Here is a 20,428-nt window from a genome sequence, read left to right as displayed (position 1 = left end):
GCCAGGAGCAGAGAGGTTGGGTGGCTCGGGACGTGTTGCTGCACCGACGTGGAGCTGGGAACGACTTCTGCTGCAGCCCTGAGGGAGGCAAAGAATGGTACCCAACACGCACACCTCTCTTTATTTTATTGAGAACAGTGTGCTGTCAGAAGAGCTTACTCTTATTACTTGTAGTAATGGAGGAGCATGTATGGCCAAAAAAAACCCAACAAACAAAACAAAAAGCAAAAAACCTTGGAACAAAAGGAGTGCAGCTAGAGGAGGTTTTAGTGTTTTGAATGAATCAGAGCACACTCCTAGGGCTGTGGTAGCTGTCCCCCTGCTGCTCCCACTTCCAGGTTGGGTGTTGCTTCATTTCGGTGGACAGAGAAGGATGAGCTGTAACGAGGAAGAAATGGGCTGCTAATAGCATGGAGGAGTAGAGACAATGTATCTGGCGTTAATACTATTGATAATTTAGTTCAAGGGATGGAGTGGCTCTTCTAAATGGCACTTTTCAGTCTCTCCAGCCTATTCTAAGTGAGATGTATGTGCCTTGTGGCCAGAGATGAATTGTGGAGATAGGACCTCAGAATCAATCTTCACTGTGTGGTCTTTTTCTTCTTTCTTTCTCTTTTTTTTTTTTTTTTAAATTGAAGCCAGGAGTTGATTAGATGCCTGGCAATGATTGCTACCCATTGGCACCTCCCATTGGGAGCGCGCTCCAAGTACCAGCCTTCAGCTCTGTCAAGCAGGGGAGGTTAAGCAGGCTGCTTACTGAGCAAAAGGAATTTCTCTTCCCATGAGAGCCTGAGTGCTGTTTCCCTGGCTAAGAATGCTATAATTCCTGTACAAGTGACAAGCAGGCTGCTACCATCTGCTGGTGAATGGCTGCAGGATGGTGGGGTTTGGGTGGAAATGTGCTCATGGACCAAGGAGGGCGATCAGCGGTCGTTAAGCCCAATTTACTTATTTCATGTATGAAACTCCATGATTTTATTTTGGTTTTAGATCGGTTTCTAATTGTAGTGTTCCTCTTTTATTTATTTGTTCTTGAAACATAAATAGGTAAGGATAAGCTTCTGGCCAAAGCCTCAAAAGGTACTGACAGGAGCTATGCATCTTTTTCAAGACACAGCAATAACGTCTTGCAAAAGAAGGCTGAAACCAGCTAGAAAGTTTTTCATCACTATATTCTGCCTTGTTTCTGGAGATAGTTGGAAACCATGTGGCATTACGTTATTATCATCTCTTTCAAAGGTTAAGTGATAGACTCGTAAGTTGTTTTAGCACCATACGACTTCGTAGGGTATCTGCTTTGTTCAGTCAGTCTGTGGCGTGTCAAGAAGGAAGAACTCGAAAGAAAAGAGTAGTTATTGTGTATGTGGTTCCCCCAGCTTCCCCTGAAAGAAGCAGATGGTCGGGGGTCCCAGGAGGTAGAAGAAATGGGGCCATTAGACTGTCAGTGGCTTGTGAAAAGCAGAAGCATCTGCCAGAATGGAGACTTGTTCAGCAGCAGGGGAGCCAGCAGCAGCAGATGATCTCTGCCTTGAGCAGTCGATGGTATTGCAGTCCACTGGGGAATTGCTGTCGTGGGCGTAGCTGCAGGTAACCTTGGTAATAATCTAGTTGGTCAGGCAGGTTGAAAAAAAAAGGAAATAAAGGCTCGATGCTCGTCTTCGCGCGTCTTAACTCCCCACTTTTCCTGCCTAGCCAGTCCAAACTGCAGCCAGAGTGAAAATATTCTGTGCCTGTTCTCAGCTGAGCACTACAGGCGCTCTTAAAATTCCCCAATCTGCCAGTTGCGTTTCTGCGGCAGGTTTCAGAATGGCAAGACGAACCACGCTAGATGCAATAAAGAATTAGTTCAAAGACTAAATTAACATTTGGAAAAGTGTCAAAAATGTTGCTGGGGGTCTTTTTGTTTTCAGCTGTATCACACAGCGCGCTCTTATGACATGCCTTTTTAGTTATAAGAAATATTTTACACAGCTGCAGTTTAATCTCCGCTGTTGTAGCTCTTCTGCTCTTATTGACTGTTCTGTACAGGACACGGTGTTCCAGGGAAGAATGACCTCTTCTGTTGCAGCAGCGTGATGGTACTTCAAAGACTGGATAAAGTGGGGAGGACAGAATGCCTCTGAGGAACAAAACTAGAAATTCATATCTGTGTTCAAAAAGAATAGTCAATTTGGGCTCTGGCCTGTTAGAATAATTAATCTTCGGCAGCCACAGCTCAGAGAGAGAATAGCGTGTCCAGGTAAAGAGCTCCCATTCAGAGCTCCTCAAGCTGCACTTTGTGAATACTTGGCATAGGTGAACCTGGGACTATTGCCAGTACATATTCTTCTAGGGTTGATTTCATAGCCAGGAAAAGACATTTTCTATACATGAAACTTGGTTTTACTCCCACGAGAGAGTGAATTACAGAGCAGTTTGGCTAGAGGTCCATGCGTTTTGGTGTATATTTAACTATTGGTTTAGACTTTTTTTTTGTTTTAATGTTTAGAAACTAGCTTTCGTGTTCTGACAGGCAAAAATAAGCTGCCTGGGTGCCTCTTTCTAAGCCTTGGGGGCACTTTCCTTACGTTAAAATACTGAAGTAGTTTGTCATGATACGCGTTTGCTGCTTAGAAGATACACGCGATATAATAGGGAATGTTGAAGATCAGGCTCAAAACGCTTTGGCGTAACTGAGAAGAGAAGGCAGCATTCAAGACTGGAGTTGTACGTGTCATGAGAAGTGATGCCTCACAAGCTTTCCTGCTAGTTGCATCTGCTTTGATTTGAAGAGGGCCACCTGGTTTATGGCTGGAGCTAATTTTGCTTTCATCCTCGTTCAATCATTGAAATACAAACTACAGTCATCGCTGTCTGCAGACCACAGAAGAGTAGGGAGAGCAGCGACTGTCAGATATTCTTAGTACTTTTTTGAAATGCTGTAACGAAAGCCCTGTTTATTTGGACTGAGGGATTTCTCTGGGGCTGTCATCTTCGGCCACGTCTGTTCTGCAGACCTCTGCTGCCATGTGCACGTACGTCAGGGATGCGAAGAAGTGTGGTCGAGCCCATGTGGCCACCTTGGCATCTGAGGCTGCTCGAATGGTAGAGAAACTCCGCTTTTGTGCAGTGCCAGGCATGCTGCTGGTTTGAGCACGTCTGTTCTGCCTGCTGTACTTGCTGATAGTGTCGATGGGGTACATGTAGTTTTACGCTAGCTTTTCCAGCAGAAAGAAAGATTTTAGATCATGTCGTCATCTGTCTGTGTGTAGTCAGTGACCAAAGGCAGCTTTTCATAGCCTGAACTGAAGGTGAATTGTACCGGTAGTACAAGGCCTTGTTGTGTTGGTCACATTTATCGGCAAAGTCCAGATTCCTGTGTCTCTTAGGTATAACTAAGAAGTTGCTGTAGGTGATATTTTTCTGTCAGTAGTCTTTTTGCATTTTAGTTTACAGATAAGAGTGGTCTCTCAGCCTTCTGCCAGATGTGACTTTGTTTTCTTGAAAAATGTCAAGCTGTCAGAAATCAGCTTTCATCAGAATCTTAGATGAGTTGATGAAAATCACTCACCAGATACATTCAATCGAAAAAGTTGCTGTCTGAATGAGATATACTATGGGCCTATTCCATAAAGTCATTTGGGATGAAGTAAATGGGTGAGTGGCTTTCATTCTGCCGCATTCACATCTGTCTGATAATATGATCAAATACATCATTGACCAGTTGAGATGATAGGATTTAAGTAATGGAAATTGAACACGTTCATCAGATGAGCTTTACTACTCTGAAAATAAATGTACGAGCATCTCTGGCACTGCGAGCATTTGTTGGGAGATGTGCCATTTCTGTGACGGTGAGGTATTTTACCTTGATGGCATCTTCCCGTGCTCCATGTAAACCTTTTTTGATCACATATGAAAAAAGGTTCAACTGGACTGCTAGTGATAATGAAACCGATGTGACCAAATTACTTTTATGCTAATGGTGTCTTCTAAATCATTTGCTGTCGTGCTAATTTTCATTTTAAAGCTACTATAGATTCGTAAATGCTCTTTGCCACTTTTAACACTGATGTCATTGTCAGGTACTGAAACATGGCTCAGTGAAATGGATTTGAGAGAAGTGTTTTCAAGTTCTTTCTGAACGGTTGGTTTGAACAGTTGGTGTATCTTGCCTGGTTAAAGCACAGCTGAAAAGTTTCGTTTGAAACAGCTTATGTTGCCTTTATTCAATAGGCCTTTCTTTCTGTGGTGTGTAAAGACACAGTCTGACATTGTGATACTTGAGAAATTTGTGCTGGAATGTGGTTGATAACATTCCCAGGAAAACGGGGATTTTTGGAGAGCTCGTTACAGTCTTCATTGCCATTTCTTGGTTTCCCTTTCAGAAATGTTCCCATTGCCAGGAACCGGGAGCCACCTTAGGCTGCTACAACAAAGGCTGCTCCTTCCGATACCATTACCCATGTGCCATCGATGCAGGTAAGAAGAAATGACACGCTAACTACATTTCTAACTATGAAAATGCAGTAACAGAAATGATGAAGAATGGCATCAGATAAACAGTGTACAGTAACGCGCTGGGACAGGATGGAACTCATAATGAAAAGGAATCTACCTGAAAGTGCAGAAAAAGCCTGCTTTTGCAGAATGCAGCTACAGCAACTGAAAAGTGGCTGCAATGTGAGAACTGGCTGAAAAAAACTGTAAAAGGATGCAAGCAACCAGAAAGACATTTTCCCTCTTTCAGAGTTAAACTTGTATAGATAGGCATTATAGTGACTTCAAGTGCAAAACGTTTGTAGAAACTTCAGTACCACTTGCAGCACAGCCTTCCTTCTCTCCCTCCTTACAAGCATTTCAGCCAGTCTGTTGAGTAGGTCCAATTTTTATTATTGTGGAAGCTAACAGCTTGGATGGTATGCATTTGCAGAATTTGCTCCTTTTATTCAGTGTTTAGAGGAGGAGTTTGGGGTTCTGTGAGTACATTTGCTTTAGGAATGTATTGTTCACCTCATACAAACACAGGTTCTAGAGAAGACAAGATAGTTGTTTGCAGGAGAAAAGCTTCCTTGGAATGTTGTTATTAGAAGTCTAGAAATTAAAATAGAGTGAAAGGTTTGGATTGTGCAGTTCTCTGCAAGTTCTCACCTTTTGAGACACAAGGAGAAGGTAGAAAGGACTGCTACTTAAAGTGTCTCACAAGAATTGACAAAAATTACTGTGAGTTTTAAATTATTTCTAGCTATGAGCCTAGGCTTATGAGTTAGCATTTTTTGATCAAGAGTGAAAGTTTTCCATGGACGCACATTCTTGGGTAAAAAATCCCAGTTTAGAATAGTGTCCCACTATTCCAGTACTCTGCATCTCACTTTTATCATACAAAACTTAGTTTAGTATCAAGGAGGTAAGGATTCAAGGTTGTGTCTCTTGTCTGACATATAATTGCAAGCTTCCCGTTCGTTATCCCACTTCCACAGCGGCTCCACCTATTTTATGCTGTTTTTCAAATGTTAGTAGATAGGAAATGAAGTAGGTATGATCGCTGCTGAATGACTACATTGCACTTCTGGCTGTGAAATCCCACCCTAACGGAGCACATTTTATTCCAATAGAAGTGTATTTAATGCAATTAATATAGCAGTGGAATACTACTATTCTCACAGTAGAGATGGAGAAGGCTTGATTTTACATGAAATACAGTGTTACAGAAACGTTGTTCAGGTTGCAAAAATCACATGCTAAAAAATGCCAGAAATAAGGCTGTCCTTGCAAGTTTAACGTTGTTATCTTAGGAATGTATCTTATAAGATAGCAATCACCTAATTAAAGATTTATTTTTCCATAGGGCTCTACCTTAGCTCATAGGTTGAAGGGGAACTCAATTAATGAACATTACGTTATACTTGATGTTTGTGTGACTCTGTATTTAATTTACTGCGTAAGATTCCATCTCAGTTCTGAAAGTAGAGCTGGGGAATTCTCTAATGTTCTTGTCCATCATGCCAAAGAGTTTTGTGAACGTTAACAAACTTGTACATCTGAGATAGAGAATCATCATATTTGCATTCATACTGCATTTAGTAGTTTGTTTCTGGTTTGTGACATGGCCTTTTCAATGCCATGAAAACACAAAATAAATTATAGAGAACATGCCCAATAGTTCGAGATGCTTAATTTGAATTTTTGTGTACAGTATGTAGCATTTTCTGTGTTCTAAATACAGGTATCAAACTTAAGATATTGTCCTTTTTCTTCAGATATTACCTTCCTCATTAAAGCTACTCCACTTCAGCAAATGCAGTAGGATCCTCCAGATGACAAATTTACTGAACAATCATGACTGATTCCCAAGAGCAGTTCTGTGTCATGCACAGAAGAGGCAGTGTTCCGTGGAAAAAATAGTGTATAGTCATACTCTTAAATCCATACTATTAAATCTGTATTAAATCCATGTTAAACGTAGTATAATATGTCTACCATTTGCTACATTGAAGTGGGCTACATTAAATTTGTCATCTCCTAACATTTGTCTCGACATTGCAACCTCTGAGGTTTGTTTTTTTTTGGAGTAGCTTTTTGTATTCAAGTTCCAAGGCTATGCTTGCTTCGTTTTCTTGTACTTGAAATTTTGTCATGAGACATCGCATTGTCATGTGGCCATCTGTCAGAGGGCACCATTCCAAGCTAATTTCCCTGCTTTGAGTAATATGGCAGGAATAAATCGCAAGCCACTTGGTGGGCTGGAGCTGCATGGAGACGGGATACTTTGGCTGTGAGTTTCACCAGCATACTTAAAGAATAGCAGAGGAATGGTAAAACTTGTGGAACTCTGGTTTCAGTCCAGGAACAGTATGATTTACTGAGAACAAGGACTTCTGGCTTTCTCCTTTCCCCTCGCCTCCTTTCCCCTCCCCTCCTCGATCGCATGCTTCTGTTTCCACTCATCCCTGCTCCTAACTTCTGCTAGACGAGTGCTCCACTCTTTCTCCTGCCCCAAATTTCCCTTACCGCTAGCCTTTTTGCCTTCCAGACCTAGTGCCTCGCAGTTTTGAAATGGTTGCCTCCTTCCTTCAGGCTGCACAGGCCTCAAAAGGCCCTGACAGCTTCACAGCTTTGGGTTCTGGTGCCTAAATCTGAGGCCACAGGTTCATTTACAGATACGACTTGCTCATCCCCAATCAAAAGCACATTGGGTGGAATTTTCAAGGGATTTAGCTACTAAAATCTAAGAAACCTCTCCTGAAGATGTGCAAATCAAAATCCCTTTACCTCCTTGCGGAGGGTTGCGTTTGCTGACTTTGTGTTAAGTTGGCAAGAGAATGCCTTAGCTAAAATTCAGATCCTGTTGCAAGTCAGAGTTTGTTAGAGTCTGTCAGACAAAGTTTGCTGGGATGTTTGACATGGGCAGAATAACTTTTTCCAAGAAAGTTTGAAGGAAATGGTTAGACTGCTTTAGCTGAGGTTTCAACCAAAACAAACAAAAGAGCCCAGCTTGAAGCAGATTCTCAGCGTTGAAAATCTCAGTCTGCTGGTATGACAGTAAAGACCTAGCTTGCAGTTGTTTTTATCTATGGGAATAATCAAGCTGTCTTAATCTATAGCTGCTCTTCCAGTAAATCTGTATAAAAGAAATAAGAAAGTTATATGGAAAAGGATATGATTTTCATTTATGCCCAGGCACAAGATGCAGGCCTCCTGGAGAAGCAGATCAGCAGTCTTTTCTCTTGCCTCACTCTGCTGCCTGCCTATAAACCCTTTTTACTGGTTATGCAGTGCTGCTGTCTTTCCTGTAGTGAATCAAATATAGATAATTCTCAAGTTCCTTCAGCTCTGTGGTAGTTTTCTTTGAAGTCCACTGTCCTGCTAGGAAGGCTGGAGCCCCGCTTGCTTTACTGAGGATCTGGTTCTGAGGCCTCAAAACTTTATGCGGCCATTTACAAGGGCTCTTAGGCCTTTAGACTATGTATGACTTCTTATGTACCTTAGGGAAAAAAAAAAAAACCACAGAAAACACTTCCTGGAGTGCTTTTTAGGGTATGTCAGGTCATAAGCACTTAGTGTTTGACAGAGTTACTCTGTCAGCCCTGGAAGTGTGACCGTGCCATAGCTGGGCCTAAAGATGCGTGTCGGATTCCTAGGCAGTTGCACTGAGCCGAAATGTCTTTACCTTTGCATTCCTGTGGATTAGAAGCTAGCGCCCTGACAGCTACTGTTCCCCATCTAAAAGGCAGTATATTTTCGGTGAAATACCTCCAAATGCTTCAGCTCCTTGCAATGCTGGAGGCGGGCCCTGCGGCACGACCTGGGCTCTGGCTTGGCGCTGGCCCTGGTGAGGAGCCAGGTTTTGTGCCACTGCTGCTAATTGGCTGCTATGCGAGGCATGCGGCTCCCTGAGCCTCCCGTTTGTACATATGGATGCTTGTGTATATCCCGATTCAGCCTTCCTTTTAATCTCCTTTCATACAAAATAATCTTTGGCAATATAGGGCGTGCTTCTGTGCAAGAGGACTCCTGCTAGCCATTTCCATAAAAATCAAGATGAGTAGTGCCACTTAAATAATTTTTATATGGAAATGGCTGCGGTTAACGTCGTCTGTGTTTGGCTTGCGTCTGTCCAAATTTATGAAGAGCCTGTGATATCTCTAGATAACTTAGTCCTAGGGATGTCTCCATGGAAACAGGATCTTTGTTTTCTGAAATTTTGTATCTGCTCCCTCTGCTTCTTCCTCCCCACCTGGAGTCAGATCCGGACTGTTGCGGCGCGCTTACCCCCACAGCATCTATGGTAGGGAGTATCAGGAACACAATTATTTTTAAAATAGTAAATTAGGAAAAGACTAGCAGCAAAATAAAATGAATTTTCAGAGAGCAGAAATCCTGCGTCTTCACAAGTATCATTAAAGATGAGTAACAAGGAGAACACAGAGGGTGAGACAAAGTGTGAAGCTTGCAGAAGAAAAACTGCTTCTATTAAAAATGTTTTAGGTTTTCCCTGACTACTTTATGGAGAAAAATCTGTACAAACAAGGACGAGCCTCTGTTCTTTTTCCCTTTCTGCCACGATGAGCTGATCATAGCAATGTGCCTGATGACTTCATGGTGAATTGTAATCTGTGATATAAAATACTTGCTAACTGAAATCCAAGCCAGCTTGGTAACGATGAACAAGTTCTGCTGCCTCAGTTATTCAGCTGGTTTTCTAGTGAGCTATTTCTCACAGTTGTCCTTAAGAGAAACAAAAAATTGTCATTAATTAGGTCCTCTATTGGTTGTTGCAACAAAAATGCCAGACGTAATAAGAAATAGAGCTCTATACTCAGATCAGGCATGAGGTACAAGGTAACTGGCTTTTATTCCTGATCCTCGTACGACCTTCCTTTCTGATTGACGAGATAGAGAAGTGCATTCACTACCACTGTTGGATTTCCAAGAAAGAAAAAAAATGCTATTCTAACGTACTGTTTATATTTTTGATCGCTGCTCTGTATATTTTTGATTATGTATTATGCAGTGATAATTCAGGATGTAGTCTAAATGTATGATTCCTGCCCTTAAAACAAGACAATTTATTTTATTTCGTGTTACTTGCTAATACCGCATTCAAAATCGTTATCCATGGCAGGATTAAGGGTTTCACTCTTCCTTGCTAAAATCTCTCAAGTAACTTAGCCCAGTGCATGCTGTTTCCCTTTGATTCAGGCCAGAGGCACTCATGTTGAAACATAAGCATTTCATAGCGGCGAGATGCTCTGCCAAAGCTTGGGTGTCTAGAAAGCTTTTCCCTCAAGCTTTAGTTGCAGTCTCCTGCTGTCTGCTAAACTCTTCCAGCAGATTGAAACAGCAGGTAGCGCTGGTTATGCTACATACTTAAGAGCGTTTTAAATTAGCACGTTTTATTTACCATTGCGCTTCTTTCCTTGCTAGCTCTTTGGGTAGGTCGGAGAAGACGGGCGGCTGTAAGCACCTTGCTGCATTCTCGTGCTGTCGGGTCAGCCTGCCTTTGGTTCGTGAGGCGACTGCAAAAAACGATGTGAGAAGTGTGGGCGAGTTAAGAGGTGCCCCTGCAGTGCAGTTCAGGGTGCCCAGGGAAGGCAGCTGAATTCCCTCGGCAGGGTGCTGCTGCTCTTCGACTTGGCTGTGAGGGGGAAGTACAGGCAGCCTGGAAGCCACAGGGCAAGAGGCAGAGTCGGACAGCGGTGCTGCTGCTGCGGGCACTGCTGCTGCCCCCGCAGCTCTTGGAGGTGTCGTCTGAGCAGGAGGGTGAGAGGGGAGGCAACACCTGCACTGCCACTGCCCACAAAGAAATGTTCCGTGGGCTAGCATACTGTGTAATTCCTTCCTAAAGAAGTGCTTCTGCATAGGTGCCCCGTTTCTGTAATAGGGTTAAATCATTAATTAAGCTATTTCTTAGATCATAGAAGCTTCACATACACAAATCGTGGAAGCAGATCCAAGAGCAGCATGAGTGACCTGACTACCAGGCGTAGCGTCAAAGCGTAAACTGATCACCAGGATTTGGGATTGCAAATAAACTATCATATACAGCCATAGCTAGAGACGCACACCCCTTCTGCCCCAGTGTTGGCAGGGCCTTGGGGTGAGGCTGAAAGGCAGCGATTTTCCTACCAAGTATAAGGCAGGGATTGTCTGTTCAGATCGGATGAATGTGCCTGTCTTCCTTGTGCTGTAGCAAGGAAGGCTGGACTGGGTGAAGGGGGCTGGGGTACAGGATTTGTGGACTTGCTATTGTGATTCCTCTCTGATGCAGAGGAGTAGGGAGACTGGGGATGCTTGGACTTGGCTTGGTCATCCAGGCGACATTGTCACTTGGGGGGTTTAGTAATTTTATTTGCTAAAACTTAAGGGGTGGCAGGGACAAACCTGCTAGTAAGACAGTCTTCCTAAAAAAGATGTTTAAAATAAAAATGTATACCTGAGAAGGAAGACTAACATGCGATGTATTATTCAAGTTGTTTTTTATTAAAAATATAATAAATTGCTGTCTTCTCCTCCCCTAGATTGTTTACTAAACGAAGAGAATTTCTCAGTGAGGTGCCCCAAGCACAAGGTAAGAATCTTCTCCTGTATTAGACCTGCTTTTTTGCTGCCCTCTTCTGGTATCTAAATTTGTTTTAGTAATTTCATACCTGGATAACATCTATAGTCAGAGATGCTTTTAGATGAATTCTTCTGTGATGTGTGCTTGTGGTATATTCTGGGGGCAACCATCGACTTGAGAAGAATACGGAGAGTTTAAGAAGATAAATGAAGTTTTTGCTGCATCTGCTCAGTTGTTCTTTAGATCCTTGATGACTCTTTAGAAAACCCAGCTTCATTTCCTGTCTTCTGTGATAGAATCAGTACACTGCTCGCTGCCTCTGTTCAAGTGCTTCATTGTAAACTGTGGTGTGGTTTTTTTTTTTCATGGATTTACTGAGGATGCAAAAAGAAAAGTAGCTCAGGGGAAAGTTGTGAACCGCTGTAGTCATGAACCTGAAACACTTTGTCCTAGCAAAATGGTAGTAACTAGGCTGAGTCCTACCATTCAGCCTACAATATACGTTCAGCTCTTCTGTAGATCCTTGGCTCTCCAAAAGACCCATCGTCGTTTCCTGGCTTTGATGATGGATGGATTCAGCATGCTGCTTCTGCCTAGGGTTTGGGCATGCTTAACTGAATGTCCCTGGAGCCTGCAAATACAGTGGTGCTAGGAGCTGGACTTTATTGCTCTGGGTGGAAAGAGGAGACAAGACAGACAGTACACATTCTCTTGTGCATACAAGCAGTGTGATACAGGGCTGGGAGTATCCATCCGCCTTCATGCCTCCCACCCCAGCTCCCCCCAGTCCACAGTCCATAAGGGAGGCTGCATCTCTAGGAGCCTGCGGATGTCCTCCAGTCCACTGGTTTTAAGTGCTCTGGGGTATCCAGGAAAATGGCTATTCTCGTGGCCGGTTGGGTACAGCGTAAATTGTGTGAGAGTGTGGATGGCACATGCTGGAAGAATAAATGATAATAGGGAGTAATTCTGTTGCTCTCTAGCAGGGATTAGTTTCCATTTAGTTCTTGTCTGCAGATCTCCTCTCTGCCTAGAATTAGACTGACATCTGGTGGTCTTTTGTCTTCACAGATTATCTTTAATCTGTCTTTTGTAAACACACAAGAATTAGTCTCATGTTCCTTTCTAGATGTTTCACCACAGTGTGATGCATTTATGTAGATGTATTTAAAATGCACTGGAAGATTCTGTGGGCATTGAGTCTGTGATCCAGACCTGGCCTACTTCCCATCATACAAAAGAAAATCACTTACTCTGTAAAACTGTGGAGAGGATGTTGAAAATTTACAGCGAGCTTAACCTGATGCATTAATGTTGCATGAGCCTGCACTTCTTGCCAAACAAAAAGGGAAAAGGTGAGCTCCCCTTACTGTGGAATGCAACTCCAGGAGTGCCACCCTCTTCCCAGCTTTGGATACTTGCCTAAAGAGAATAAGGAGGTTGCATCTATGAAGGCTGTTTTATTTTTGCTGCCCGCTGCCTGAAGTATTACAGTGAAAGAGAGTTCTAAAGCTTTTCGTGGCTGGCTTGGGTCAGCACTGCTGTATATTAGTATTCGCTCTGATGGTACCCAAACCATGAAAGGAAACGACTGTTTTATGGAATCCAACCTCTTGGAAAAGATGCTGAAGAGGCACAATGATTTCTGAAGTAATCTTGGGGGGAGGCAAGAGGGGGAACTCTGCCAAATAAGTTGATTTTAAAGTACTTCATGAGGCAATAAAAGTTGTGGATTTTATTCTAAACTATCCCGCTGCACACTTGCTGTGTCGCTTCAAAAACAGAAATTCAACATCAGCAGCCTTTGACACTGAACTTTGGTGGCTTTTGCTTAGTAAATACATGAATCATTTGTTTGCAGTCAAGCAGGCCTTTTTGTTGCCTGCTTGTGACTCTGCCCTTGCTCTGTGGTTCACTAATCATTACTGGTTTGCTGCAAATTCTTCTGCAGGGCAGAATATAACATCGCCGGGCTCCTTCCATTGTAGTTACTGGAATGGAGAGGCTGGAACAGAAAGGCTGAAAACCATTGCTCTAGAATGACTGGGAAACAAATTATAACCATTTTTTTTTGCAAGCTACGAGCATGAGCGACTGAAAGGAGAAGAGTTTTAGATTAGACCATTTAAAACCAGGCTGTTAGGAAGCAACAGTTTAACATTAGTAGCTAATTAGTAGCTGTCTAATATCTCACTCCTCTGTTCTTTAGTTAATGGGTGGAAGAGCTAACTTCATAAATCCACTGACACTCAGTAAGTCCCCCAGTATAGTGCTTCTTACCCTTTTTTAGTCCTTGCCTCACGTCAGTAAATACACCTCATCATCATAAGTGGCTCCTGGAGAGCAGAGGTGCTCCTTGCCTCATTAGCTGCGCTTAACACTCGAGGCAGAAGCAGGCGAAGTCCAGAGGGACTGGTCCTGCCTTTCCCTGTGCTCCCCAGCGAGCTTTCCCATTTCCTTCTGTCAGCACTGATGCTTCAACCATCCATGTCCTGAATGTGCTACTTTTGCAAAACAGCGGCTTTTATCACGGGGAGAATGCTGTCTGAAAACTAATCATCTTCGGAAGGGTTCAGCTTCCACTCGCAGACCCAGCCAGCTGCGTGTCTGCAGCAAGTGCTGTTGCAAGGGAACTGGTGAGGATGCAGAGGCACAGAAGGGGGCATAGAGGGGATGGGACACCTCACCTTTTAGAGGCACTGCACTCTTAGGTTTTCTTAAGCCATCTGCGGGGTAGTTACAAGTGATGTTGCTAAGTTTGTTCTATCTTTTTTGTGTTAAATTCTGTGTTTCTTAACCAGGCTTTCGTATCCCAACCTCCTTACTTTTGCAAATTTGTCTGCTTTTGTCACAGGGAAAACTCTGTCTGAAAATCTGTGTCTGGTTTCAATACTGACTTCTCTTTCTCTCTCTCACTTTCTGTATGTTCACTTTCCCTACCCCTGTCTTCCTTTTCTCCCTTGTTTTCTTTTTCCTCCTCCTTTTGGCTTGCTGGTTCGTCAGCCCCTCCTTCCTTGCTCTCTTCCCTCCTTGCAGAACAAGATGGTGAAAGGCAGCCTCAGCACAGAGCAGTCGGAGCGGGGGTGAGGGGGGAAGTGTACTCCTGGGAATGGAAATAAAAGCAAGCACAGGTGAGTTGGGGAGAGCTTCCAGTTTCCACCTGCCTTCTCCTGTGGCTCCTTACCTGCAGTGCTCTTCCCTGCTGCTATGAGATAACAAGGTGATCTCGTGTACATGCAGAAAATCTGTAATTACTAATTTTTGTTTCCTATTTGTCCTGCTACCGTACTGTTCAGGCTAGTGACTTCAGTTTTGTTGTATTTCTGCAGCAGTTTCTTCTGTTTAGTGGTGAGAGGCAAAGCATGTTAGCTGTTGTAACTGCTTGATTACTCCCCCAGCTAAACCAGTGGCAGAAATCTCCTTTCGTATTGCCCTGATCATGCCCATAAGGATTTGAAGGGGTTTTTCCTTAAGTCACAGGTAACTGCCTGGTTCTGGTTTGGTTTGGTTTTTAAAAAAAAGTTCATCACAGTCTCTTCAATTCTGTATGTGAGGAAAAATTAATAATGCTGATGAGTTCAAGATCATTGCAGTTTTGATTCCCCTGTTTTCTAGAAATGTAAATACGGGGATAAGTGCATTAATCTCACCAGAAGCCCATTACATTCCTTTCAGACCAGCATTTTCCTTTATTTTGCAAACAGTCGTGGATGAGAGAAGATGGAATTATATCCCCAAGGGGCCACAAATTCAAGTTTGTATAGTTTCTTCTAATTCCTCACCTCCCTTCACACTGGATCCAGGGTAGCTTGTAGATGCTCTTGGTCAGTGTAAGTCAGCAGCGCTGCAGAAGGCAGCAGTTCTGCTCTCGAACCCCAGCTGCCTCCTTCCTCCTGCCTCCCCCTTCGACTAGCCCAAACGTTCATACAGCCACGTGTGAACCTGGTCAGAAACTCGATTTGTTGGAAATTATGTTTTGCCACGTGGTTAGGCCATTGTCCTAACCTGGTTTGCTGTGTGGCTGGGCGAATTCCCTGGCACAAGGAGGGAGCAGCACAGAGGTGGGAATCCGCACTGGGGAGCGTGTTGAGGAAGGGATTTCTTACTTCATTTCCGTCGAGTTCATTGCAATTTGGTGGCAAGAGGGAGGTCTAAACTAATTAAGTGATTTCAAATTAGGTCCTGTTGGCACATTTTCCCATTAACTGTAGCCCAGTAAGTCTCTGGACTTCATTTCAATGCTCAGGTGCATTTCTTACTCCAGGCAGTTGTTTCTCTTTTTCTTGCAACACTGCAGCTGACGTTGCTCTTTCATGTCTGCTGTCTGAGCTGATGACAATGGTCCCTTTCCCTCGACACCATTTCCTCGCTTCCCAGGCACCTCCTTTGCCCTATAATCTTGCTTGTTTCTCCAACTAAGCAACCGTGAAGAGCTTTTAATGGTGTTTTCTATGAAAGATGAGGGATGAACTGGAGAATTCTGGTTTTTAGTGCAGTGCAGAAGACAGCTAGTGTTTCTTATAAAAACTTTGTAGAGTGACTGCTGAATTGGCCTAGGTCTGTTTTCTGTGATTTTATTTTTAACGGTATTTGTTCTTGGTATTGGAGTGTTGTTAAAACAGTTACCATGCAAACAGTATTAAACTTCAAAGTTTATTATTTGCATAACTTTTGCCTTCTATGGTAAAGGACATTGGGATTCTTTTAAGCTTTTCTCCTTAAGTGTAAAAGCCAGTGTGGTTTATAATGTTTAAACAGGATGGTAGTCTTACAGACAGTGCATCAGGTACAGCAGTTTAACACTAGAGAAGGTGAGGAATTGTCTTCTCAGGGATGATTTTTGCAGGCGTTTTAATAAGGAGTTTGTGACTCTTAGTATGTCCCAGAGACCTTTATGCAGCTCTGTTTACTGCATCACTTCCCAGCACTAAATTTTTATATATACAACAGCAATATATTGGCTTAAGACCTTGCAAGCTGCAGAATCTCAGCACCATGTTTGCTGTGTGCTCTAGGCATCTCTCGAAGGCATCATTTCTTCCCAGTTCTACTTTTGCCTCAGGTAGTTCTCACCTGAAGGTCCTACTTAGCCTCCTCCTTTGGGGCTGAGAATATTTCAGAGATGAAGTTGTCCAGCCTGACCTCATATCAAAAAATAAAACCCACGCAAATCCAAAAGGTCCTGTTCTTAAAAAAAAGGGGGGGGTTGCTGCATCATGGGGGTAATTAACTAAGGTTAGAGGACTTCTGCCGCTGTCCTGGTAGAACAGCGGCTGCCGTTTCGCAGGCCTTAGTGTAAAGATAGAAGGGGCAGTCAGCTGTTAGGCTCTTGGGCTGTTTCGTCTTGCTTTGCTCCTAGGCCCGGCAAGTTAGGAAAAATCCTGCGCGTTGGATAACATCCAGGCAAGTCAGTGTATTCTGTCTCTGTTTGTTGCTTCTTTTTCCCTGAGCCAGTTGCCTCCAGAACATTTGGATCAACTCCAGATCTGGAGAGTGACTGTGAGAGTGAGTCTGGTGCTCTGGATCTTGTCCAGGAACGGGGAAGGACTCTCTGTGTGGTGAGCCTGCTTTCTCCCGGAGCCAGTGCCTAATGCTCTGGATTGATTCCAGGCATGGGCAAGCGGCACTTGTACAGGAGCCAGAGACAGCAACGCGGCCTTGACACTCCTTCAGTGCGGGCTCACAGTTGCACAGTAATGAGCACCACAAAGGTCAGCTGCCTGAACTGTCTAGGAGCCTCCCTCCTTTCCTCTCGAGCTGTAACTCCATGGCTTACCCGTCTGTTTTCATACCTACTTGCCCGACTCTTCGCTCGTAGCCTGGCACCCCCGTAGGAGGGGATGTTTGAAGCCAAGAGGTACGCTTGCTGCGATGTAATCTAGTTGGTGTGCTGATAATCAGAGGGGCATTGACTTCTGTATCACACTAAGGACTCCTGGAGTTTAATTGCCTGCTCTGAATGATCATGGGTGTTACCTTGTTCACAGGCACACCTCGAATGCTATTAGCTGCTTTCCATATGTGCCACGTGCATCGTGAGTTTTGTCTTTACCCAAACCCACTGGCTGGTGGGGAGGGATTTATCCAAGTTGCATCAAAGGGTTAACTTGCTAAATAAATACATTGCTTCTGGGCCTCACTTTTGTTGCGGGAGAAGGGAAGAAAGGAATATATTATTTCAAGCTTTGCTTTCTCGGCTGTGCAGATTAAGATGAGAACTGTGGCTTAGAGAAATGAAATTTTAACTTTGTCTGCAGTTTCTCTTTTGAACTACACCTCCACCAACGTAGTGAACTCCTGGAGTTCATTTTGTCTCCTCAGAACGTCTGGGCAGGGAGAATGAGCACGCCAAGCACCTGGACGTTCCCACATTGGTCTGTAGAGGCATCACGAGCGCAGTCTTTCCATGAACTTTTGCCACCACAGCCTGGCCATTAGGCAACACAAATTGATATTACTTGACCAGCAATTAGTATAACTGTATAACTACCTTTAGCTTGTGAAATCTAGCCATTTCAGGAGTTTGGTTCCTGTGCCTGGACTCCTCTAGTGCTGATACCAGTTTCATTATCTGCTCCGTGTCCACTGCAAGCTACTGTCTACCTGCATAAAAATATTTGGGTCCAAACTGTACGGACAGCATGGCATTCCCAAAGCTGTCATCACATTCGAACGTGCTTGGCCCCTTTGTTTCCAGTTTCCATAGTCAGGACGGGGACTGAAGAGGAGGTGAGCGAGCTCCTTTCTCGCTGCTGGAGGTAGCTCCTCTGTCAGGGTGCAGGCAGCTCTGCCCTTCTGGGCTCCTCCGTAGCCGGGCTTAGTTCGTTTTCTGCTGGTTGTTAAGCTCCTACTTGTCATTACGTGGATTCGCTTTTATGAACTACTCACCGTTGTGCTTGTGTCCGTTTTTAGTCCACAAACCTAGAGACCTGGGTGTTGCTGCCACCCGCAGTAGGCTGCCGAGTACGTTTCCCCAAAATGCGGGGGGAGTGCTGGTGGACCGAGGAAATGAAGCTTTCCGACATATTACTGGTGTCACTTTGTTTTTCAGGTTAGGCTGTTGAGATAAAAAAGCGGTGGACATTCGTGACTGAATGGAATCTCTCCCACTGTGCAGCCATGCCCCCTCTCGACGTGCCTGCCAACGCCAGCACTTCCTTCATAAATTCTTACATCACACTCAAGACCGATGGCATCACCGAATCCGACCAAGGAGTCCGAACCAGCTGTTTCCATGGACACAATCTCCATAGTGACAGTGGGAAGGGGAGGGGGAAAAAGGAAACAGGTGGGGGGAACTACAGAGGGAGGGATAAATATATATATATATAAAGATCTATTTTTTAGTCTCGAAAGACTTTGTTTTAAATGAAAGGTGCGCTATCCCTTTTGATGCTTTTTGATTAAAATTAACAAAAACCCAGACAAATTAAAAAACAAATCCGTAGCTAAAGGAAATATTAAATCCAAAATTAATGCAAGGCTCGCGGAGCCTTACATTTTGCAGGAAAGAACCGTGGAACTGGGAGTACTCCAGACTGGATTTGTCTCCCTTCCTCTTGCTTTCTTTCTCACAACATCCAAGGAAATTCAATTTTAAAAGGAAAACAAATCACAGGATAAACTGTAGGGTGTGGGAGGAAGGCTTGGATGGATGCAGGTGATGGGGTGTTTGTACTTTGTGTATGTGGGGTAGGGAGGTTAGAGTTTTAAGAAACACTATATATCAACAGTGGAAGCTTGAAAAACATCTGAAAACTCTTAGGTCATGTGGCTCACAAAGGAAGAGGTAGCTGCTGCTTGCTTAGGTCACGCAAACAAACTTAACCTTGTACGTGTGGAAACATCAGTACCATGTTGGGGAAAGGAGTAGCTGTCCTCTGCGGCAACAGCATGCACCCCCAGATCATTCCCAGAGGCTGCCTTCAGTCCTGAAGGCAGGTGGAAGACGTGGTGTACCTGCCAGGTTGGGGAAATGGAAAGGAAGTCTGAACGTTGGTGGAGTCAGCGTGCTAAACTGTTCAGAATATCCACTTAGCCCTTTTTTATTTTACATTTTGTTTTTCCAAAAGAAGGAAGAGGGAATGTCAGTGTAACAGGCTACACTATGTGGTTTTGTTTTTTTTTTGTTTGTTTTGTTTTTGTAAATTATGTAATTGTAAAACATTTGGGTTTAAGGAACAGCAACAAAAAATTCTGAATTTTTTCTTATTAAGGCCTTAAGAAAGGGGTTAGTGCATCTTTCAGGGGTCACTCTGCCATGGGAATAAAATAGCTGTTTCACAAACAGTTTTATATAAAAAAAGCTTAAAAAAACCAAAAAAACTAATAAACTTCATTTTAACCTTGTCTCCTTTTGTTTTGTGCGAACTTGATTTGTTTAAAAGGACAGAGACACTACTATCTGCTGCTTTTTGGTTTATTTGCCTTCATCAGTTCTGCCTTCAGCGATGACCTTCTGAACTGGCCCAGCAAGAGGAAGACCACAAAAGCTTTTAAAAATAAAAGCTTAGGATTTGTTTGATGCTCCAAGATAACGAGCCAATGACTGGATGAATTTTCTGTTCGTGTGAGGTGGTGGCATTTCACCGGTTCACTGACTTCTTTCACTCATAGGATGGTAGCATATCCTAGTGATATCAAACAGCGTGGTGTTTACTGGGAAGTCACTATAGATAGGGATCTAACCAGCATGACTTGGATAAAAAAAAAAAAAGGGGGGGGGGGTTGATATTGTGGGGAGGGAAGAACTATTTTAAAAAGTTATGTACTGGATGCTTGCTCAACTACTCGCATTTTGGAGTATTCAGCACATAAAAAATAAAATCTATGATAGCTCATATTAAGATATCTATTTTAACTCTATTTTTAAAAGATCAATTTAAAGATTTGGGAGATAATTTGGCAGTTATTTATTTCTAGAAGTTGCTACTTTTGCTGATAAGAATTTGGAAAGAACGGGCAGTCTTCTGCTTACTCCTTTCCCAGTAGCAGCTCCTGAAGTTAGTATGTCCTTCTACATTAAGAAATAGACCTGTTGTGATAAATGTCACTAATGTGTCCTGAATTGGTGCTGAAAATATTTAACTGCTGGTGTAGTCAGAAAAAATCATTTTTAGCATAGTTAATGTGATTGAGTAAATGACTTCTTTTCAACTGAATAAAAAATGGTTTTTTTTTTCGTAGTGTCTGTTCTATTCAACCTGTTGGGAGGGGAGGGGGAAGTCATTGCCTTGATTGATGTCGGTGAGGAATCTGCTTTGTAGTACTACAGCAGCAGCAAACTGGTAAAACTGCTGATCTGGTGCTTTTGGCTCTTTTTGGTGGTGTCACACAGCAGAGGGAGAAAGTTTCGGGATGGCTGGGAGGGAGTCTCAGAGGTTTTCC

The 20,428-nt window shown here is 43.4% G+C and overlaps 1 protein-coding gene across 7 annotated transcripts in view; it reads left to right on the top strand.

The window, feature by feature from the left end:
• Positions 1-19,390, top strand: part of TCF20 (transcription factor 20) — a 119,859-nt gene extending 100,469 nt beyond the window's left edge. For 5 of the 7 annotated variants that reach the window (XM_083844840.1, XM_083844841.1, XM_083844844.1 and 2 more), the window contains 4 exons: positions 4,368-4,461; positions 11,001-11,050; positions 14,045-14,172; positions 18,093-19,390. In XM_083844840.1, coding sequence (XP_083700966.1) covers positions 4,368-4,461; positions 11,001-11,050; positions 14,045-14,128 — 228 coding nt within the window. In that variant the 3' untranslated portion in view covers positions 14,129-14,172; positions 18,093-19,390. The remainder of the gene's footprint in view (positions 1-4,367; positions 4,462-11,000; positions 11,051-14,044; positions 14,173-18,092) is intronic. The other 2 variants (XM_083844845.1, XM_083844846.1) reach the window with 2 other exon arrangements.
• The last annotated feature ends 1,038 nt before the right edge of the window (positions 19,391-20,428 follow it).

The sequence above is a fragment of the Anser anser genome (genome assembly GCF_964211835.1).
Source record: "Anser anser genome assembly, chromosome: 1".
NCBI classification, from domain to species: domain Eukaryota; kingdom Metazoa; phylum Chordata; class Aves; order Anseriformes; family Anatidae; genus Anser; species Anser anser.
The sequence above is the reverse complement of the archived record's forward strand: the minus strand, read 5'-3'. Positions and strand labels throughout refer to the sequence as shown.